Source organism: Stegodyphus dumicola, chromosome 7, assembly GCF_044657685.1.
Source record: "Stegodyphus dumicola isolate Sdum_Otavi_A_Nest chromosome 7, ASM4465768v1".
Lineage (NCBI taxonomy): Eukaryota > Metazoa > Arthropoda > Arachnida > Araneae > Eresidae > Stegodyphus > Stegodyphus dumicola.
The window spans coordinates 94,284,589-94,304,544 of NC_140774.1; the positions used below are offsets into that span (position 1 = coordinate 94,284,589).

At 34.9% G+C, this 19,956-nt stretch overlaps 1 protein-coding gene across 2 annotated transcripts in view; it reads right to left on the reverse strand.

The window, feature by feature from the left end:
• Positions 1–404: 404 nt before the first annotated feature.
• LOC118198560 (uncharacterized) overlaps positions 405–19,956 on the reverse strand; it is a 47,498-nt gene continuing 27,946 nt past the window's right edge. For both annotated transcript variants that reach the window (XM_085820606.1, XM_085820607.1), the window contains exon 5: positions 405–858. In XM_085820606.1, the coding sequence (XP_085676732.1) occupies positions 636–858 (223 nt within the window). In that variant the 3' untranslated portion in view covers positions 405–635. The remainder of the gene's footprint in view (positions 859–19,956) is intronic.

Below are 19,956 nucleotides of genomic sequence, written 5' to 3' on the forward strand. Positions count from 1 at the left end.
GTATGCTTGCATTATCTGGGGTACAGCTGCAAAAACATACATAAAAAACTTCAAGGCTTCCAAAGTAAGACCCTGCGTTTAGTCCTTAATGCAGCCTATTATATCCGTACTGATGTGATTCATTCGGATCTTAACATTAAACCCATAGACGTTGTTATTGGAAAACTAAGTCAAAATTTATTCCTCAAAATTGAACAGACTGATAACCGTGCACTTCAACAGTTACCGGCCTACGAGTCCGCAGCCCGTAGTTTTTACTTATAAATTAAAGACACCGATTTATTTATGTAGTAAATGAATTAACACCCATATTTTGCAAACTTATACATCAATGGGTAAACACAATGCATTTTTATTTCATAAAAAATTAGTAAGTTTAAAATTCGAAAACTAACGAAAGAGTGTTTAGGCATCCTATTTCATGATTTATTTCTATGTGTTCACCAAAAACATATATCCATCCACAATATGGTAATAATTGCTAAATATTTAAAATCGTCTATGCATATATTAAGTAAATGAACTTTAAATGTAATTTAAAGAAAAGTTTCCAGACTGATATTAAAATTTCATAACAAATTCTAGTCATACACAGGAAGTCATCACACAGGAATTAATTCTTTTGTTTCAGATTTTTATGCTATAAGGTCTTCCGTAGTGCTTATCATTTGACTCTTTAAAGATTCATTCAAATCCAATTTATGTAACATGATTAAAAGATGTTCCATGACTTCTGAAGGGCATTCATCCGCGACCATATATGATCTTCGAGCAATTTCCATGGTAACATCCCGGGCAAGACTATTGCACTTTGAAGCTGCATAATCGGCGACACAAGACAGGGCGGAAACATGATACCTGAATTTAAAAAAAAAATATTAAGAATGAGAAGAAAGAAAAATCTAAGTGTATTTCAAGAGAAAAATCTAAAATATATCATTTCGCAAAAGAATACTCGAGCAATGCAGTGTAGTACATATTGTAAAATATTCCATCATAAACTAAAATAATTTCAAATACATTTTAGTTTATTATAATTATTCAAGGCTTTCCAAATGGAGAATACTTTTATTTTACTTTGAAGCTTTGCAATAAATGTGCTACTGCACTGAAATAAACAACACAGTTAAAACTTCCAACCACAATGGTAGAGCGTATTCTGATAAAGAAAAATCACGTTGAATAAAAGAACCCGAAAACCATTCAGCTCCAAATTTTAAAACCCAACTTTTTCATTGTGTCACTTTTAAAGATAAATGCACGTGTTATAATTAAAACATGTGATTTCAGAGCATTGTGCACAACATTATTGAATTATGAAGTAAACTAAGGTTCAGTAGATTCAAGCCGATATTCATTAATGAATTACAATACTACATTAAAACGGGGTACTCTTTCTTTTGAAAACCACTATTACAGCTGTACCTTTTGGAAATGTCGTATACAGTTAATGTACAGCCACCAGAGGTAATTTTAACCATTCCTATTAAAAAAAATCTGATGTGTACACCACGACTTCCTTGTACGGAATATTAAATTATACGCATTTTTTCTTGCATTTCATTTAAACTTATTGGATTGAATTAAACCTACTTCATCCATAGCGCATAAACCACAATAGAATAAATGCACTCTTTAAAATTCACTATATTTGCTTACCATAGCGACACTCTGGACATAGGTTCATTTAACAGCGTTATATTTCGTTCATATTATAACTCAGAATGCACAAAATTTATATCATTTGAAGAATTATCTAATGGTTGCCACATGTTCTCTTCAAATACTATAAGAAATCTAGAACGATGTATAAAAGAAATTAAGCAAACAAAACAAAAAAGAAATAGTTGTCACAGACGATTCAGTATTTCCCATTCAATTAGTTCAGTTCTCACTTGCGACAAGGCAAAGATACGTAAAATCTCAAAATATCTATATTAAAAATTACGAAGTAAATCTTAAACACTTATTTCCTCGAAAACATTCCAGAAAAGATTAAGCATAATTTAATTCGCAATAATAAATGAAGGCGTTATCTTTGTTGTTGCGTGGCTTAGTCTCTCTAGATTGGAAACAAATCTACTATTCTGCTGTTTCAAATATAAATAAACATGTCCGCCATGTTATCTAAAAATTAGGCTTAATCGCACTTAAACAGTTTTTAAATTGTTGATAATTCTACAAATATTGCTTGCAGATTTCCTAAAGGCATAAAAACATTAACCAGAAGATAAGAACAACATAATTCAATAATTTTTAAAGCAAAAAATGCTTCCTCATGACGTTTCTTCTCCTTTTTACATCATACTGGTAGTTGGTTAGAAGCTTACTTGCTCGAGGCTTTCACCCCCTTTGAGTTTGCATCGCTAAGGCATTGAAGACATCGACGATCCAGGTCTGATTTTTAAAAAAAAATATTTTTTTCCCTTTAATTGTTTTTTGGTCTTAGCAACACCCTTACAAAAAAATTTATTTGTTTTATTATAATCTTAAATTTTAATTTTAAATTTAATATTTGGTACTTTCGCAAAGTTTAAACTCTATAAGCTAGTAGGTATAAAATCTTGTATAGTTTGACTAATAGAAAATCGCTATTTATTTTATTTTGTATATTGGCATTACCAGTCCATTATCTATAGCTATTATAATACCTTAATGTGTTTCTTCAAGCGGACTCGTCAGGAAATTGGAACAGAGAATTAAGACGAAAGTTTATAGCGGAGTTTTTTCAATTAATTTCTAAAAAGTGTTTTGTATACAGTTTCAATTGACTGTTTCGGCGAAACTCGATATGGAGTTATCTGGATTCGAAAATCATTAAAAATAATTTCCCCTGAAGAGAATGAGATTCGAATTGGGCTAATCTTCCATTTACCGCTTCCTTGTTTATGTACTTTTACTTAAGTCATTTGTCGCACTTTAATTCTAATGTTTAAAATATGTCTTACTTTGATTAGCATATTGCTTACAATTAGTATTGAATTTTGTTTGTAAAAATTCTGGTATTTATATTGTTTAATTAATCTTTATTACACATTTCATTGCACTTTATTTTACTTATGTTAATATTTTCACGGAACCGCAGTATCTAAGCAACTTTTTGGCGTACGAACTAAGAATTTTCTTTTAACTTTGTATAAATATATTTATATACGTTTGGTGCGGCTGATTGCAACCAAAATATGAGGTGCACATCTACATGTTATAGCAGTCCTATATACAAAATTTTAACGTTCTGAGGCTACTCGTTTTTGAGTTATGCGAGATATATCCGTACGTAATACGTTTGTACAGACGCCACAAAAAATTCTCTCTTCAGAATTCATTTTAAAGCAGTTTTATAATTGTTTTGGGGAAAAAGAGTCCTTTATTCTGTCCTTACGTAGGGATGTCACGCAAAAACATCGTTAAATTGCATTCGATGGCAGTCAAAATGAATGTTTTCGTTGAAATATGATGCCTGAAACATTTCGCGATTACAATACTTCCTTTTTACTTCGTGCAAAGAAGTAAAAACAGTGATTGTTTCATTCCGCTATGGTAAAAGAGAAAAATGTTTTCCAAATCTATCCTCGAGCCTACTCTAGACATGCTCACGGATATTGAGGCAAGATGATCTTGCAGCATATAAAATATTACCGGAGCATATTTATGTTCTTTAAAGCAAGTTTTGCAATTTGAAATGCACAAGTTTGGCACTTACAGTCTTACACACTCTTACACACTTACAGGCCAACCTTTGGTGATACAGCATTTGAGGAATTGGGTGGACTCAATCTTTTGTAATACATCGATGGCCTTACATTGCACCTCCTCTCCAGTAATACTAACCTTCTCCAGACATGTACCTGATCCGGTAATTGTCGGTCATGTCACCCGACGTATTTTAGAATCAGTAAAATCTTCGTCACTGGACTCGTTAACTACGAACATGATTATAACCTTTGGTGATACAATATATGAAGAACTGGATGTACTCAATCTTTTTGAACTCGTACATCGATGGCCTTATATTGCACTTCCTTTGCAGTAATACAAACTTTCTCTAAACATGTAACTGAAGATGTCGGCCATTGTTACCAAACGTATTTTAGAATCAAGAAAATTTTTGTCACTGGACTCGTTACCTGCGAACATGATTATAGGCCCCAATTCAATCTAAGAGTGGTATAATGTAATATTCTTTACATATTGTCAACAAGATTCCAAGTAAATATAGCAGTGAGACAAGCATAGCAGTTAATTTCTGTGTCAGTTGTTTCTGATAATCATAGGCATTACCTTCAAAGTTCAAACATCGAAGCATAAAATAGGGATTCGTACTTTATATTGTGCATAATTTCTTGGCACATTGACTGGGCGTTGCTTAGGAATGTTCTTTGTAAACTAGTTGTTTTTTACGTTTGACGACAGAAATATAACATAAATGTTTTACGTATTTAAATCTTCAGTTTGTAAGCCCAATACATATTTTTTCCTTTCTCATGTATTTAAACTTATGATCTAAATCTAGATCTTCAAAAATGTAATTATTTTGATACTACTAGTTAGATTGGCGGAGGTTACGAGTTATTTACTGTCCATTGTTTTTGTGTATGATTTAATTAATCATTGGAAACTAAAAGTTTACAAGAAAATGTAGAAGATAATGTACACGTGTGTGTGATAATATAATTTAGTTCGTTGCTGTAATTTGATATGAGATGAGTGATTGACGAGGAAAGATGTTATTTTGAAGTCGCGAGTGGATTGAGGTTAGAGGATCACTGAAAATATCAATTATGAAGGAGGAGATGCCGGGAATTTTTGAAGAATCATAAAATCACAAAAGTTGTTAATACAAATACAGTACAAAGTCCGAAATCCGGACTCGTCGGGACTTCGGCAATTTCGGATTTTTCCGGATTTTAGATCCTGAGTTTAAATCTAGTAAGATGGCATGTTGAAATTATAAAATTAAAAATACGAAATCGTGATTTATGAAATAATGAAGTATTTATGATCTAAAGGGTATCAAAATTTACAAAAAAAAAAAAAAAAAAAAAAAAAAAAAAAAAAAGCTTTATTTATTTATTTACCTTATTAAACATACCTTTCAATGTAAGTTGTTTAAGTTGCTCCGTTTTTTGTGCTCATACTTTCTCTTTAATTCTGTAGACAGGCATAATCTCTTGTTTAGTTACATTGTTGAAGTCCTGTAACTGCTGCTTCGAGAATTCCGACTAACTTGTCAATCGAAATTTTCTCGTTTTCAGTAACTTCTCCGTCACTTTCTTCACTATAGGTAGTGGTAATTTTCTGGATATAGAATCACACTACAGATTTTGTCATTGATTAATTGATTGATGATTGAGAAGCACTATCATCACAATGAGAAACTTCTTTTATATCATCTTCATTTATTACCGCTTTTCCATATTTATTTACAAAATCCGTTAACTGGGAAAATTTCACCTTTGTTTTGCTATATCCGAAAACCTTTAAAATCAGCGGCTATCATCATCAAATTTAGCTGTCCTTCACTATACATATTTGGCTATGCATCATGAGTTTGGCGACTAACGATAAGTTGTTCCGTTAAATTTTATCTTGCTTCTATCGCGCACTGAGACAATTAAGCCTGAATTGTATTCGTTTAGTTATCTATTATACTTATGTCGGCTAAAATTCCATAAGCGGGGTAAGTTGGCGCCCAACTATTTTGGCCTTCAATATTTGGCGAATTTTTTAGGCGCACTAAATGAAAGCACTAAAATGTGATTTTTAAATGTAAACAGAATAGTAACTTTTAAGTTTTGCAGTAGTGAAACACCGTTATTTTATGTAAACAAAATAGTAAAATGAGATGATAAAATACTAGATGAGTAAAACAAAGTCTAACAGCTTTGCAAGTAAAAGCATAGTCCTATATACAGTGTCTCACAAAAGTGATGGGACACTTGCGCTTTACGAAAGGAAACTGTAGTAAAATAAATTAAAAAACATGTAAAAATTTTTTTGTGGGTGTGTTTCATACTTAAATTTAGTAACAATTATTACATAACATACATTTTCTCAAAATATTAAAATAGTAACTTAATAAAAATACAATTGTTTAGAACGGAGCAAAAAATGGCTCACATAAGTGTGTGTGTGTGTGATTTTGGCAAAGCCTCGAGGGCTATCTGCCTAAGGAGAGGGATGCCTTCGTGGAGGACTTTCTAAGGGAAACTGGCTCGTATACACGTTACACATGGGGAAAACCACGAACACGCCCATGCAGCCAGCCCGTTCGCGGGATTCGAACCTCGGACCGAACTACCAGTGTTCAGCGACTTTACCGCTCGGCCGCTGCTCACATAAGTGATGGGACACTTACTTTTCCATCAAATATTTATCCAAAAATTTTACTTTAATTTAAAATGTTTTAATATTTTGTTGGATTTCCTTTTACTTTTAAAACGTGATTTAATCTTCTTGGGATGGATTTGACTAATTTTTTTGTGATTTCTGGAGTGATTTTACCCCATTCTTCTTGAAGCAATGATTTTGATTGTTGTTTTGAAGAAATGGTGTGTTTGCGAATTCTTGATTCCAATTCTTGCCAAATATTCTGTATGGGATTTAATTCTGGAGATTGTGGTGGTGTTTTTATTATTTCAGGACAGTTATACAGCAGCCAGAGTCTAACGTTCAAAGCAGTGTGCTTAGGGTCATTGTCCTGGTAGAATTTAAAATCGTTATGAAGGATCAATCTTCGTGATGAAGTTTTCAAATTTTGATTTAAAATGTCAATATACTTGTACTGATCCATTATACTGTCAATTAAAACAAGATTACCAACTCCAGCGGACGACATACACCCTCATACCATAACTCCTCCTCCACCATGTTTTACTGTTGGCACCAAGTTCTGTTTGCGAAATTCTTTCCTGGGTTTTCTCTACACCAAGATTCTACCGTCAGAACCAAAGATATTAAATTTACTCTCATCAGCAAATATAACTTCATTCCAGTAATCAGAGTTCTTATTTATGTTGGATTTTGCAGAAGCCAGTCTGAGTTTTCTATTCTTTTCACTTACGAAGAATTTTTTCCTGGCTGCTCTACCGTGATATCCAGCAGATCGAATTACTCTTCTAATAGTCTCAGGATTAACAATTACTCCATATAATGCTTGTAAATCAGCAGCAACTTTAGGAGCACTCATTCTTGGATTTTTTTTTTAATATTTTGAACAATAATTCGCTTTATTCCATTGGATAGCTTTGATGGTCGGCCAGGTCTTCTTTTATCCTGAATCATATGATTCTTTTTATATCGTTTTATGATATTGAAAACTGTTGAATGACTCATGTTAACTGTTTCAGCAGTTTCTCTAATAGATTTTCCACGTGCAATATGCAAATTAATAATTAATTTTTGAATTTCAGGCAAAGTTTCTTTTCGTTTAGCATTCATGGCTGCACAGAGCTAAAAAACACAAAAATTCCAAAACAAACTGGAGAGAAATACTACAGACGATTTTATAAATTATTGCCAATTGCTTTTGACTAAAAATAAAAACCCCAAAAATATTTTTATTATAGTATATAGTAGTATCTAATGGTGTCCCATCACTTATGTGAGCCATTTTTTGCTCCGTTCTAAACAATTGTATTTTTATTAAATTAATATTTTAATATTTTGAGAAAATGTATGTTATGTAATAATTGTTACTAAATTTACGTATGAAACACACCCACAAAAAATGTTTACATGTTTTTTAATTTATTTTATTACAATTTCCTTTTGTAAAGCACAAGTGTCCCATCACTTTTGTGAGACACTGCATATTTAATTCATCATAAAATAGTAGAATGGACAATTTTTGTAAATAATTATTGAGTAAATAAATGAATACACTTATCAGATCAGAGCACTGCGAAGTAAGTTTTAAATGTAAACATAATAGCAAATTACGCGTATTCAGCATCATAAACTAACTAAAATATTCAAGTTAATATCGTCGTGGAATTCAACACACTAAACAACTTTCGTTCAAAGCTTTAAATATTCCACATCTTTCAATTGCCACATGCAAGAAACAAAAAAAAAAAAAAAAAAAAAAAAAAAAAAAAAAAAAATTAAAATTAAAAAAAAAAAAAAAATGAAAACATTTATAAATTATAAACTTATGTCATATGAAATCCAACCTTCTCCCACCAACAACAGTTTAACCTTCTGCAAATATTTATGTAAATATAATATTAAACACATATATAACAATAATATTAAACAGTAAAACTTTTAAAACAAACACAGTATTTCAAAATTAAATTTTAAAAAAAAATCTGGCTACACTAAATTCGCGCTCTTACAGTTACCGAAATAAAACTCTAGGTTTCCCACAAGAAAACATACAGCCAGAAACCACAACCAAATTAAAATCTCGCCAAATAAAAACCTCTCGCCAAACTTGCCGCTCACCCCGATTATGGAATTTAACTTTTATATGGCTAATCTTGCACAAGAGTTACCTCTTTTGAACAAAAAATTGATCAAATAACCATTCGCTCAAGACGCAGGGACTCGGATTTACGTAATTCACGTTCACGATTTTGTAAATGATATGACATATTTTGTAAATGATTATGTAAATGATATGATATTAAGGCTTATCAGAGTTTTGAATAAATAAATTCCCACATATATTTAAGTCTTATTGAGGGCCGGTGCTAGATATTGTAGTGGCCCAGTTATTGCATGAGAAATAATTATTTTTTATTTCATATATTTGTTCATGTGTTTAATTATTTTATAAAACTAACTTTAATATTTTGTTAATATTCATATTTATATTTTTTATGCTGAATGGCAATAAGTAGTTCATATTTATATTTAAATTTCTTTATGCTGAATGGCAACTGGTTCTAGTGCTGATTCATGATTGCTAGGTTTTGGTTTCAAAACGTTGCTCGTAGCGTCGTATTTCGATAGCTGAAAAATAAAATGCAATACACTTAACTATTTGTTTATAATTCATGCTGTTCCTAATCATAAATTAATTTTAAACATTAGCAGCCAAGGCTACATCGTGGTGACCCTGATTAATTTTTGAAATGTCAACAAATGACTCTTCTGAAACTGCTATGAAAGATACGATGCAGTTACCGGAGCTGCATAAGGTGAGTGTAAAAATACCTCCTTTTTGGACTGATAAACCGGAAATATGGTTTTTCAAGTTGAAGCTCAGTTCAGAATTAGTAATATCGTTTCAGAAGAAACGAGATTTAATTATTTAGTTTCACAGCTTGAACCTAAGTTCGTCGAAAATATTTGGGACATTATAACGAACGATAGTGCCACAAAATATTCGGATGCTAAAATTAGGTTATTACATTTATTCAAAGAAAGTGAAAATGTACGGATTAAACGTTTGATTACTGGTATCGAACTTGGAGACATGAAACCAAGCCGACTTTTGCAGAAATTGAGATCAGTTGCTACTATAGATGTGTCTGAAAATCTAATCAAAACTTTATGGGTGGAGAAGCTACCTGACTCAATAAAAAATATATTATTAGTTAGTGATGAAGATGATTCCAAGTTAGCGTCTATGGCAGATAAAATTAGTGATATGAATCGGAAACCAGAAGTATTTAGTGCTAATGCTCCTTCCGTTCCCGCAAATGATTTGTCGCAAAGAGTTACCTCTTTTGAACAAAAAATTGATCAAATAACCATTCGCTCAAGACGCAGGGACTCGGATTTACGTAATTCACGTTCACGATTTTGTAAATGATATGACTATACTGGCAAATTTTGTTTCTATCACTTTCGATTTGGAGCAAAATGTATTCCAGAGAAATGCCAGCCTCCGTGTGCTTGGGTAAGAAACGATTCCAAAAACCAGGAAAACTCGAATCTGCAGTAGGTTCAGCGGCAAACGCTGCTGCAGAAAATATGAAGGATTGTCGCAAATTTCGTTAATTCGTTCATGACCGAAGATCAAATGTGCACTTTCTTATTGATAGCGGAGCTGACGTAAGCATAATTCCTGCTACTTCACAGAATAAATGTAAAACTGAATACACACTGTATGCAGCTAATGGCACAGATATTTCCACTTATGACATAAATTTGGGATTACGTCGTGATTTTCAGTTTCCATTCATAATTGCTGATGTCACAAAAGGTATTCTAGGAGCTGACTTTCTTCACAAATATAAATTGCTTATCGATGTAAATAAGAAAAAATTAATTGATGGCGTAACACAGATTTGTGTCCAGTGTGATGTCGCTGCTATTTCCACTTATTACGCAGTAATCACATTAAATAAATCCATAAAAATTTTCGATTTACTGTCGAAATATCCCGAAGTTTCTAAACCTAACCTTTTTCCTACACAAATTAAACATGGTGTTAAACATTTTATTACGACTGATGGTGAACCCGTTTATTCAAAGGAACGACAGCTCAATCCAAAACGCTTAGCTATAGCTAAAGAGGAATTTAAATTTATGCTTGACAATTTAATAATTCGTCCATCAAACTCCCAGTGGTCAAGCCTCTTGCACCTTGTTACGAAAAAGGATGGTTCATATCGTCCTTGCGGGGACTACCGACGATTGAATGCGCAGACGATACCTGATCGATACCCAATTCCTCGCATTGAAGATTTTCATCATATTTTAAGAGGTACAAATATTTTTTCTAAAATTGATTTATTCAAAGCTTATTTTCAAATTCCCATTGCAGAAGAAGACAGATATATAAAACGGCCATCATCAGTCCTTTCGGTTTATACGAATTTAATGTAATGAGTTTCGGTTTAAAAAATGCTCCTGCAACGTTCCAACGATTTATTCACGAAGTCTTTAGAGGATTAGAATTCGTTTTTCCCTATTTAGACGATATACTCATTGCATCCAGTACCCATGAAGAACACGAAAATCACCTTAAATTAGTTTTCGAAAGATTACATACATTTGGGTTAAGAATTAATGTTTCAAAATCTGTATTTGCTGTTCCACAAATCGAGTTTCTAGGCTACCTAATTACACCTAAGGGTTCCCGTTCTTTGCCAGAAAGAGTTCAAGCTATTACTAACTACAAACGACCAGAAACAATTCATGAACTTGTAAGGATCTTAAGTTTTACTAACGTTTATTTTATTTTAAATCTTTACTATCACTTCTTATTTTCTACTTCCGGCCAGAATTAAAAGCTTTAACTTATTCATGCAAATTTGTCTTGCGAACGCCAAGTACTTAAGTTGTGGCTTTTTGCCAAGCAAGAGAGAGGAAGGAGCTATTAGAAGCAGGCCGCTTGCCATAGTAGTTTTACTCGGTTGCTGGTTGCCTTCAAGGCCAGAGGTTTAATCCTCTTGATAATTTTAAACGTATCGTAGTGTTAGCAGTTCTCTGTACTACATACGGCTTTTTGCTAATATACGGCCAATCTTGGAGTAGGCACTTGTTTGATTAATCCAAAGTTAAGTTTAGTTCGAGTTTAGTTAATATTTTTATATTCTTACGTTCAGACCACAAGTGGTTGGTCTCTGTATTCCGAAATCCGGAAATCATTGTAAAGAGAGAAAAATAAAGGGTTTCGTATACCCTTCTTGTGTGTATTGTCTACTTCCCAAATTTATTGAACATAGCTTTAGTAAGCTCCCTGTTCCGAGTCAGGACATTTAATGTTCCCAAAGCAAGTAAGGAGGAACACAGAACCTGATAGTGGCGCCCGACGAAGAAGAATAAACATGGTCGAGTTTCAAGAAGAACCTGTGCTGCCTGCAGAAGCGGCTCAGAATCCAGAAATGCCAGCTGCCCTGAAAGGATTTGGTTACATCGTCCAGACCATGCGCGCATCGATGAAACCAGAAGCAACATTTAATGGAAACTCACCGGTAACCAGTTTTTTGGAAAAATTGGATGACCACTTCATGCTGTATCCAGTGCATGAGTTCCAGAAAGTCACCTTAGCTACCAGCGCTTTGAGGGGCCAAGCGCTTAATTGGTTCAAATGTATAGGCAGAAGCCTCTTGGGTCAAGCGGGAAGTCCCGCCTATACTTACGAAAATTTTAAGACCGCCTTAATAAAAGCCTTCCCTGTCGTAAGAGATCGTGCAAGATTAGAAACGGAACTCATCAGCATATATCAGCAACGAATCGAAAATCTTTGCACCTTTATTTTAAGAAAAATTCACGTCTTCAAACTCTTGTATGGAAACCGTCCGGATCCTGAGATAATTCAAGTGATTTTGCCGAGGTCACTTCCCCAAGTACAAGACTTTATTTAATTAAGAAATCCGACTACACTGAAAAAGTTATTTGAGCTAGCAATCCAGTTAGAAAGTAGAAGAACGGCGGACATTGAAAGAAGACGCCAGTATGAGCAACGAAACCAATTTGGTGCGCCAAGACCACAGCAAAGTCAAGAACACGGCTACGGAAGCAAAGCGAATCAGTGGGCAAGGAAACCCGAGTATCCAAAAACAACCGGCGAACGTCGACAGTTCAATAGTAAGCCACAAAAAAAGTCTGAAGGCCAGTGGAAAAAGAAGGAAGGCATGGAAAGGAAGAAACAAGATTTAAGCTAAAACGGATTTCTGCTGACGGGAGGGTGCGGAAATCCGAAGGCCAAGAAAACCCCTCTTCCTTCAAGTTAAATACAGTGATGGTGAAAAATTTGACTCTTCCAAAGATTGAAGTGCTGGTGAATAACATCCCAGCCACCGCACTCCTGGATACAGGCACGCAGTGTTCCTGTGTGGCAGAAGATTTTTTTAGGAAGTATTTCCGTAAACACCGCATATATAATTCGGATAATAGGACAGTGTTAGCTGCGCAGGGAGAAAGATGCAAGTGCATAGGTAAATTACCGTTATACGTTCGTATCAAGGACGAGCAAGTAAAGATTACGTTTTTTATCGTAAGAATTTGCAAGCACATGTCATCTTAGGGATAGACTTTCTTTCAGAGGCAGAAGCAACGCTGGATTTTAACGAAGCGATCCTTAAGCTGACGATGAAACCAGTTCGAGAAGAAAAAACAGAACCACCAACGTTAAACCTCGACCACCTGCCTAAGGAAGAGCAACAAAAAATTCGACAAGTGGTAAGTGAATTTGCTTCATTATTTAGTGATATTCCAGGATTTACTCAAGTTACTAACCATAGTATCGACACCGGAGATTCACTGCCAGTTCGCCACAAACCATACCGATATGATAAGAATAAAGAAAAAATTATAGAGTGGCACATTAGAGATATGTTACGTAAAAAGATCATAACGCCCATCTCAAGTAGTTATGCTAGCCTGATTGTGTTATGTAAGAAAAATAATGACTATCCGGTAACAAATCCAAAAAGGTGGCGTTTTGCAATTGACTATCGTAAATTAAACTCCATGACTAAATATCCGGTATATCCGTTACCTATTATCGAAGAAATTCTAAGGAACATAACTTCTACCAAATACATGACTACTTTAGACTTAACGACTGGTTATTTTCAAATAGGGGTTAGACCAGAAGATGTGCCTAAGACTACTTTTATAAACAAGTCTGGCACTTATGCATTCCTGCGTATGCCGTTTGGCCTTTCAGGGGCACCGGCAACATTTCAGAGATATATGGACATTGTGCTAAGGCCTGTTCTTGGAAAGTCCACATTTATCTATTTAGACGATATCATTATTACTAGTGATAATCTGGACCAACATGTACAGGATTAAGGACAGGTGTTTTCATTATTAAATGAGGCCGGTCTAAAAGTTAATGTCGAAAAGTGCAAATTTGCAGCCCCTGAATTAAAATACTTAGGTTACAAAATATCTCACAAAGGAATCGAGACAGACGAATCAAAAATAATCGCGGTGCAAAAGTATCCGCCGCCAAATACGGCGAAGAAGCTCTCTTCTTTTCTAGGACTTTGTTCATATTATAGGTCCTTTATAAAAGATTTTGCAGCTATTGTTGAACCATTGTTAAAATTAAAAAGGAAAAAGGCAAGATTCTAGTGGACGGCCGAATCCAATAGTGCTTTCGAAAAATTAAAGCAAGCATTAACGCAATCCCCAGTGTTGAAATTTCCTGAAAATGATGAGAATTTAGAAATTTCAGCGGATGCTTCGGATTATGCGGTAGGAGCGGTACTTTCGCAAAATCAGCAGCCCGTGGCATTTTTTAGTCGAACTTTAAATCAAACACAAAGAAATTATTCCGCGACTGAGAGAGAGGCACTTGCAGTTCTGTTAGCAGTGCAAAAGTTCCGAGTCTATTTTGGAAGGGCGCCAATAACAGTGTATTCTGATCATGCGGCGGTAACTAGATTGTACTCAGGGAAAAACTTATCCCCAAGGTTAATAAGATGGGCACTCAAGTTACAAGAGTATAATCTGGTAATCAAGCACACTCCCGGAAAGGAAAATATCGTAGCAGATGCCCTATCCAGAATAAAAATAGATGAAAAAGGTAATACCGTAAAGGTGGCAATGCTCACAGCATGTACCATACATTCCCGAGAAACTGTAATAACCGAACTGGGTAAGGATCCTGAATTTAAAAACATTTATGAGTATTTAAAAGATCCTGAAAATTTTAGCCACCAAGATATTGTGCCGATAAGAAATAGGGCGGCCCATTACGAACTAATAGATGGTTTATTATTTTATACAAAAACTAGGAATTCCAACAACGAATTTCGACCTGTTATCCCAGCTAGTCTTAGATTAAATATACTGCAGGAGTTACACGACTGCCCTTTAGCTTCTCATGCTGGTATTTGAAAAACTATCCAACGCGTACGCGAAGCAGTTTATTTTCCTGAACTGCAAAAGCTAACAAGGACGTATGTCCAGTCCTGCCCAACATGTCAAGCAGTTAATTATATTAATTTCCGCCCGGCCGGGTTTCTAAATAGCATTAAATCCGAATTTCCAAATGAAATAATTGGCATCGATTTATTGGGCCCTTTCCCAAAAAGTTAGTTAAATAAAAGTCGGTATCTCCTTGTTATGGTTCATCATTTTAGTAAGTGGACCGAAATTGTTGTCTTAAAACGAGCCTCCGCGAAATTAGTTACTGATTCTATTTTAAATAAATATATTTTAAAATACCGGGCGCCCCTAAAAGTTATATCGGATAATGGTCCTCAAATTGTAAGTAATATATTTGAAGACATGTGCCAAAAACTGGGCATACGTCATTTAAAAATGGTCCCGTATCGGCCGCAATCAAATATAGCGGAACGGGTCAATAGAAATATAGTGAAAATTATCCGTAGTTATGTTAAAAATTTTCATAAAAGCTGGGATAACTATGTCAATGAATTAGCTTTCGCCCTTGGGACCGCAAAACATGATACAACGGGCAAAACTTCTGCTGAGTTATTTTTAGGCAGAAAGATTATAACGCCGTTAGGTAGATTATTTTATATTCAACAAAGAGCCCCGGAATTTGAAATGGGCGATATAGAAAAATTAATTAAAGAAGCAAAAAAGAACACTGAAGTAGCACATAGAAAACAGAAACTTTATTATGATATGAAACGACGGGGAGTAACTTATAAAGTAGGAGATGAAGTGTTAAAAATTAAGCATTCACTTTCTTCAGCACCAGAAGATAAAACTGCCAAATTTTTTCCACGATTTGAAGGACCATATGTCATAGAAAAAATAACTCAGGCTGTAGTGGTGTTAAAAGCCAGGAATGGTGAAACATGCTCCGCAAACATTGACCAGATAAAACCATTCTATAATCGTAATAAAATGCAAATATTTAAAGATCTTTTGCAGATTCCGGCACGGCAGGCACTGCAGGCACAAGCTCCAGAGGTGGAACAACGACAATCACAAGGGCAAGGCATTAGGAGGCAGGAGCAATTGAAAATAAAGTTTCCCCGTTGGAAAATTGAAGGTAACAATAAAAAGAAGCCGTTCCACCGACTAGAAAAGACAGAGCACGACCACTCCCAGAATGAAGAAGGGAGAAGTACGACGAATGCAAAGAGAGCCAGGAGAAATGAGGGCAACTATAACCCGGCTCCAAAACGGAAGATCCAGCCATCGGACAGGAGTCTACGCAGCAAATGTCGACGAATTGATGAAGGAACACCAGCTGCGGAGGCAAAGAAACAAGGAAAATTTGAACAGCCAGCAACGAGATCCAAGCAGGAACGAGAGAGAGTTGTCCCGGTTCCGCCAAGACCAGCTGCCATCAAACGGCCGAGACCACAGGCAGAGGCTAAAAAGAAAGTCTTCAAGGGTGACCGAACTGGAAGGAAAAGAAAGTTCATGGAGGAAGGAACAGAAGGGCGAACCCGTACAAGACGGAAGATCAACCAGACTGTAGTCTTCGCCACTTTCCAAGCCTGGGCAGAAAAAGGATGTCTGAATATCACAAAGATAAGTAAAACTTTATGTTACTTTGAAACCTTAAGTTCATTTTTCATTCTTACTGCAAGTGGCAGAATTCAAGAAGTTTTACCTCATGTGAAGTCTACCTTTATCGCCAAAAAGGCGAGAAATGAGTTGTTACCTATTTTGGTATTATGTTTTTCAATTACTCGCGAGTAAAACTAAAATTAATGTATAATAGGAATGTGTAAATACTTGAATATTGTAAAAGTTATTGTATAAAATTTTATTTAAAAGATTCTGGCAAGAAAGAAGTTTTAGTCTGAAAGACTTTTGAAATGTAGTATTTCAATGTAGAAGAATTGGCACTTGCTTGGAAAAGAATAGAAGTTAACAATGTACTATTAATGTATGTTTTAAAATGCGTAAAATTAACGGCATGTTAATATGTCCTTATATACAATGTGAACTGTTATTTTAAACGTTAAGAAATACTGTGATATGTTGAAAGTGAAAGTAATGCCAAAAAAATTTAACTTATTCGTGTGACTGTAAAAACAAATTCGTGTGACAAATTATTGTGAATATGTGTTAAAGGTTGAATGAATGTAGTTAGGCTCTCTGACGCTACACTTCACAGTTAGCCACTTTCAGAATAGTACCTCAGGGTTTAGAGATGAATATAAGGTGTGTTATGAGGTCTTGTTATGTTGAATTTTAACACGTTAGTGTTTTGATTGCAGGCGGTAGTGTTGAACACTTGTACATAAACACGTTCGTGTTTGGTGTTTTCCTTTACAACACATGTCAGAGAGCACGGGGAGATAATTAAATAACCTCATGAATGAAATAAGAATGTTAAGAGAAATATAAGTATTCATGTTACTTGCCATTTAATTGTGTAACATTTCATTAAACTAGTTTTCCTTCCAGATCTCTGGAAGGAACCAGATTTCAACTAAGAACTCCTGTTTAGATGCAATACAGATGAAAAGTAATTGTCCATGGATTTGATAATGTAAAAACGATTTTTTTTTTAAATTTCTAGTTTCTAGTGAGAAATGTTTGTAAAAGATTGGCCTCGCGTTAGATTCTAGGGCTAAAAGTTTTCAACAAGGTCGTTTTAGACCTCAGTTTCAAACTAATTAACTCTGGCGGGAAGTATGTAAGGATCTTAAGTTTTACTAACGTTTATTTTATTTAAAATCTTTACTATCATTTCTTATTTTCTACTTCCGGCCAGAATTAAAAGCTTTAACTTATTTATGCAAATTTGTCTTGCGAACGCCAAGTACTTAAGTTGTGGCTTTTTGCCAAGCAAGAGAGAGGAAGGAGCTATTAGAAGCAGGCCTCTTGCCATAGTAGTTTTACTCGGTTGCTGGTTGCCTTCAAGGCCACAGGTTTAATCCTCTTGATAATTTTAAACGCATCGTAGTGTTAGCAGTTCTCTGTACTACATACGGCTTTTTGCTAATATACGGCCAATCTTGGAGTAGGCACTTGTTTGATTAATCCAAAGTTAAGTTTAGTTCGAGTTTAGTTAATATTTTTATATTCTTACGTTCAGACCACAAGTGGTTGGTCTCTGTATTCCGAAGTCCGGAAATCATTGTAAAGAGAGAAAAATAAAGGGTTTCGTATACCCTTCTTGTGTGTATTGTCTACTTCCCAAATTTATTGAACATAGCTTTAGTAAGCTCCCTGTTCCGAGTCAGGACATTTAATGTTCCCAAAGCAATTAAGGAGGAACACAGAATCTGATAAACTTAGAACTTTTCTTGGAATTCTTAACTTTTATCGTCGTTATATAAAGGACGCAGCGAAGAATCAAGCATTGTTGCATGCGTATCTTAAGGGAGCTAAAAAGAGGGACAAACGTAAAATTGAATGGACTGAAGAAGCTGCTGAAAAACCGTTTGGAAAGAGCAAGAATGACCTGGTGAACACGGCACTGTGTTCTTTTCCCAATTCTGAACTACCTCTGGCGTTATTTACAGATGCTTCAGATACGGCGATTGGCTCAGTGATGCAACAATACGAAAACTCCTCGTGGAAGCCAATAGCATTTTTTTCTAAAAAATTAAATGATACTCAACAAAAATATAGCACCTATGATAGAGAACTATTAAGCATATATCTTTCAGTTAAACACTTTAAGCATTATCTAGAAGGAAGAGTATTTACAATTTATACAGATCACAAGCCCTTAATATTCACCTTTCGTCAAAAATTTGACAAAGCAGCACCTAGACAGGCTCGCCAACTTCAATACATCTCCCAGTTTTCGACTGATATCAAATATGTAAAAGGTGAGAATAATATTGTGGCGGATACATTATCTAGAGTTAATGAAATTTCATCGATAGATTATGATAAAATAGCTGATGAACGAACTCAAGATGAAGAACTGAAGAGTTTGCAAACTACTGCTTCCTTGAATTTAAAGCAATGTTCTCTAACTTCGGGGAAATATTTGTGGTGTGATACATCAACTAAACATATTTGGCCGTATATTCCTCAAGCTTTCAGAAAACACGTCTTTCAGCGAATTCATGGTTTATCACATCCAGGAATAAAATCGACTATGAAATTAATGACATCAAAATTCATTTGGCCTAACATAAAAAAAGATGTACAGTTGTGAACAAGAACCTGCATTCCTTGCCAAAAAGCTAAAATCAGTCGGCATACCAAAACAAAATTAGGTGAGTTTGAAATACCACCAGGAAGATTTTCTGTCATCCATATTGATCTCATTGGACCACTTCCCCCATCTAAAGGGAATATTTATTGTCTTACTTGCATAGATAGATTTTCGAGTTGGATGGAAGCAATTCGTTTAGAAAATATTTCCGCTGAGAACGCGGCAAGAGCCTTTTATAGCAACTGGATTGCGCGTTTCGGAACGCCAAGTAAACTCATTAGTGATCGTGGATCCCAATTTAAAAGTGATACATTACGAGCTTTGTCCCAAATCTGTGGCATCAATTTACAACACACTACTGCCTACCACCCCTCGTGTAATGGCAAAGTTGAGCGCCTTCATCGAACATTAAAAGCAGCATTAAAAGCCCACAACAACATATCTTGGACGGACACATTACTAACAGTACTTTTGGGTTTGCGTACTGCTATTCAAGAAGATACAAATCATTCTATTGCGCAAGTAGTTTATGGCCAGAGTCTCAGACTTCCTGGAGAGTTTTTCAGCGAATCAAGTATCCAGACAGCATCGGAGACGCTTGCTAATAAACTACAGAAATAGATGGAAGTTGTTGGACCGAGACTAATTCGTAAAAATTCATCTGAACGGATATTTGTACATAAAGACTTTAAAAAATTGTTCTCATGTGCACTGTAAAACAAAACCTCGAAGTTTACAGAAAAAGTCTTGTATAGTTACAGAAATGCGAGCAATTACGAAGGAAATACCTGTAACGAACACAGAACCGAACCATTCTGTAAACTCTACACGAATTTTTCAAGAAGTTTTGCTTTTATTTTGTCCGTAACGTGTGATCACGTGGCTTAAAACAGCTGAGAAAAAGACCCAATCAGGAAAAAGGTGAAAAAAGCGTTTTAGCGGGAGAGATGAATGATAGTCGCCATGTTAGCCACTATTTTTTCTATCGT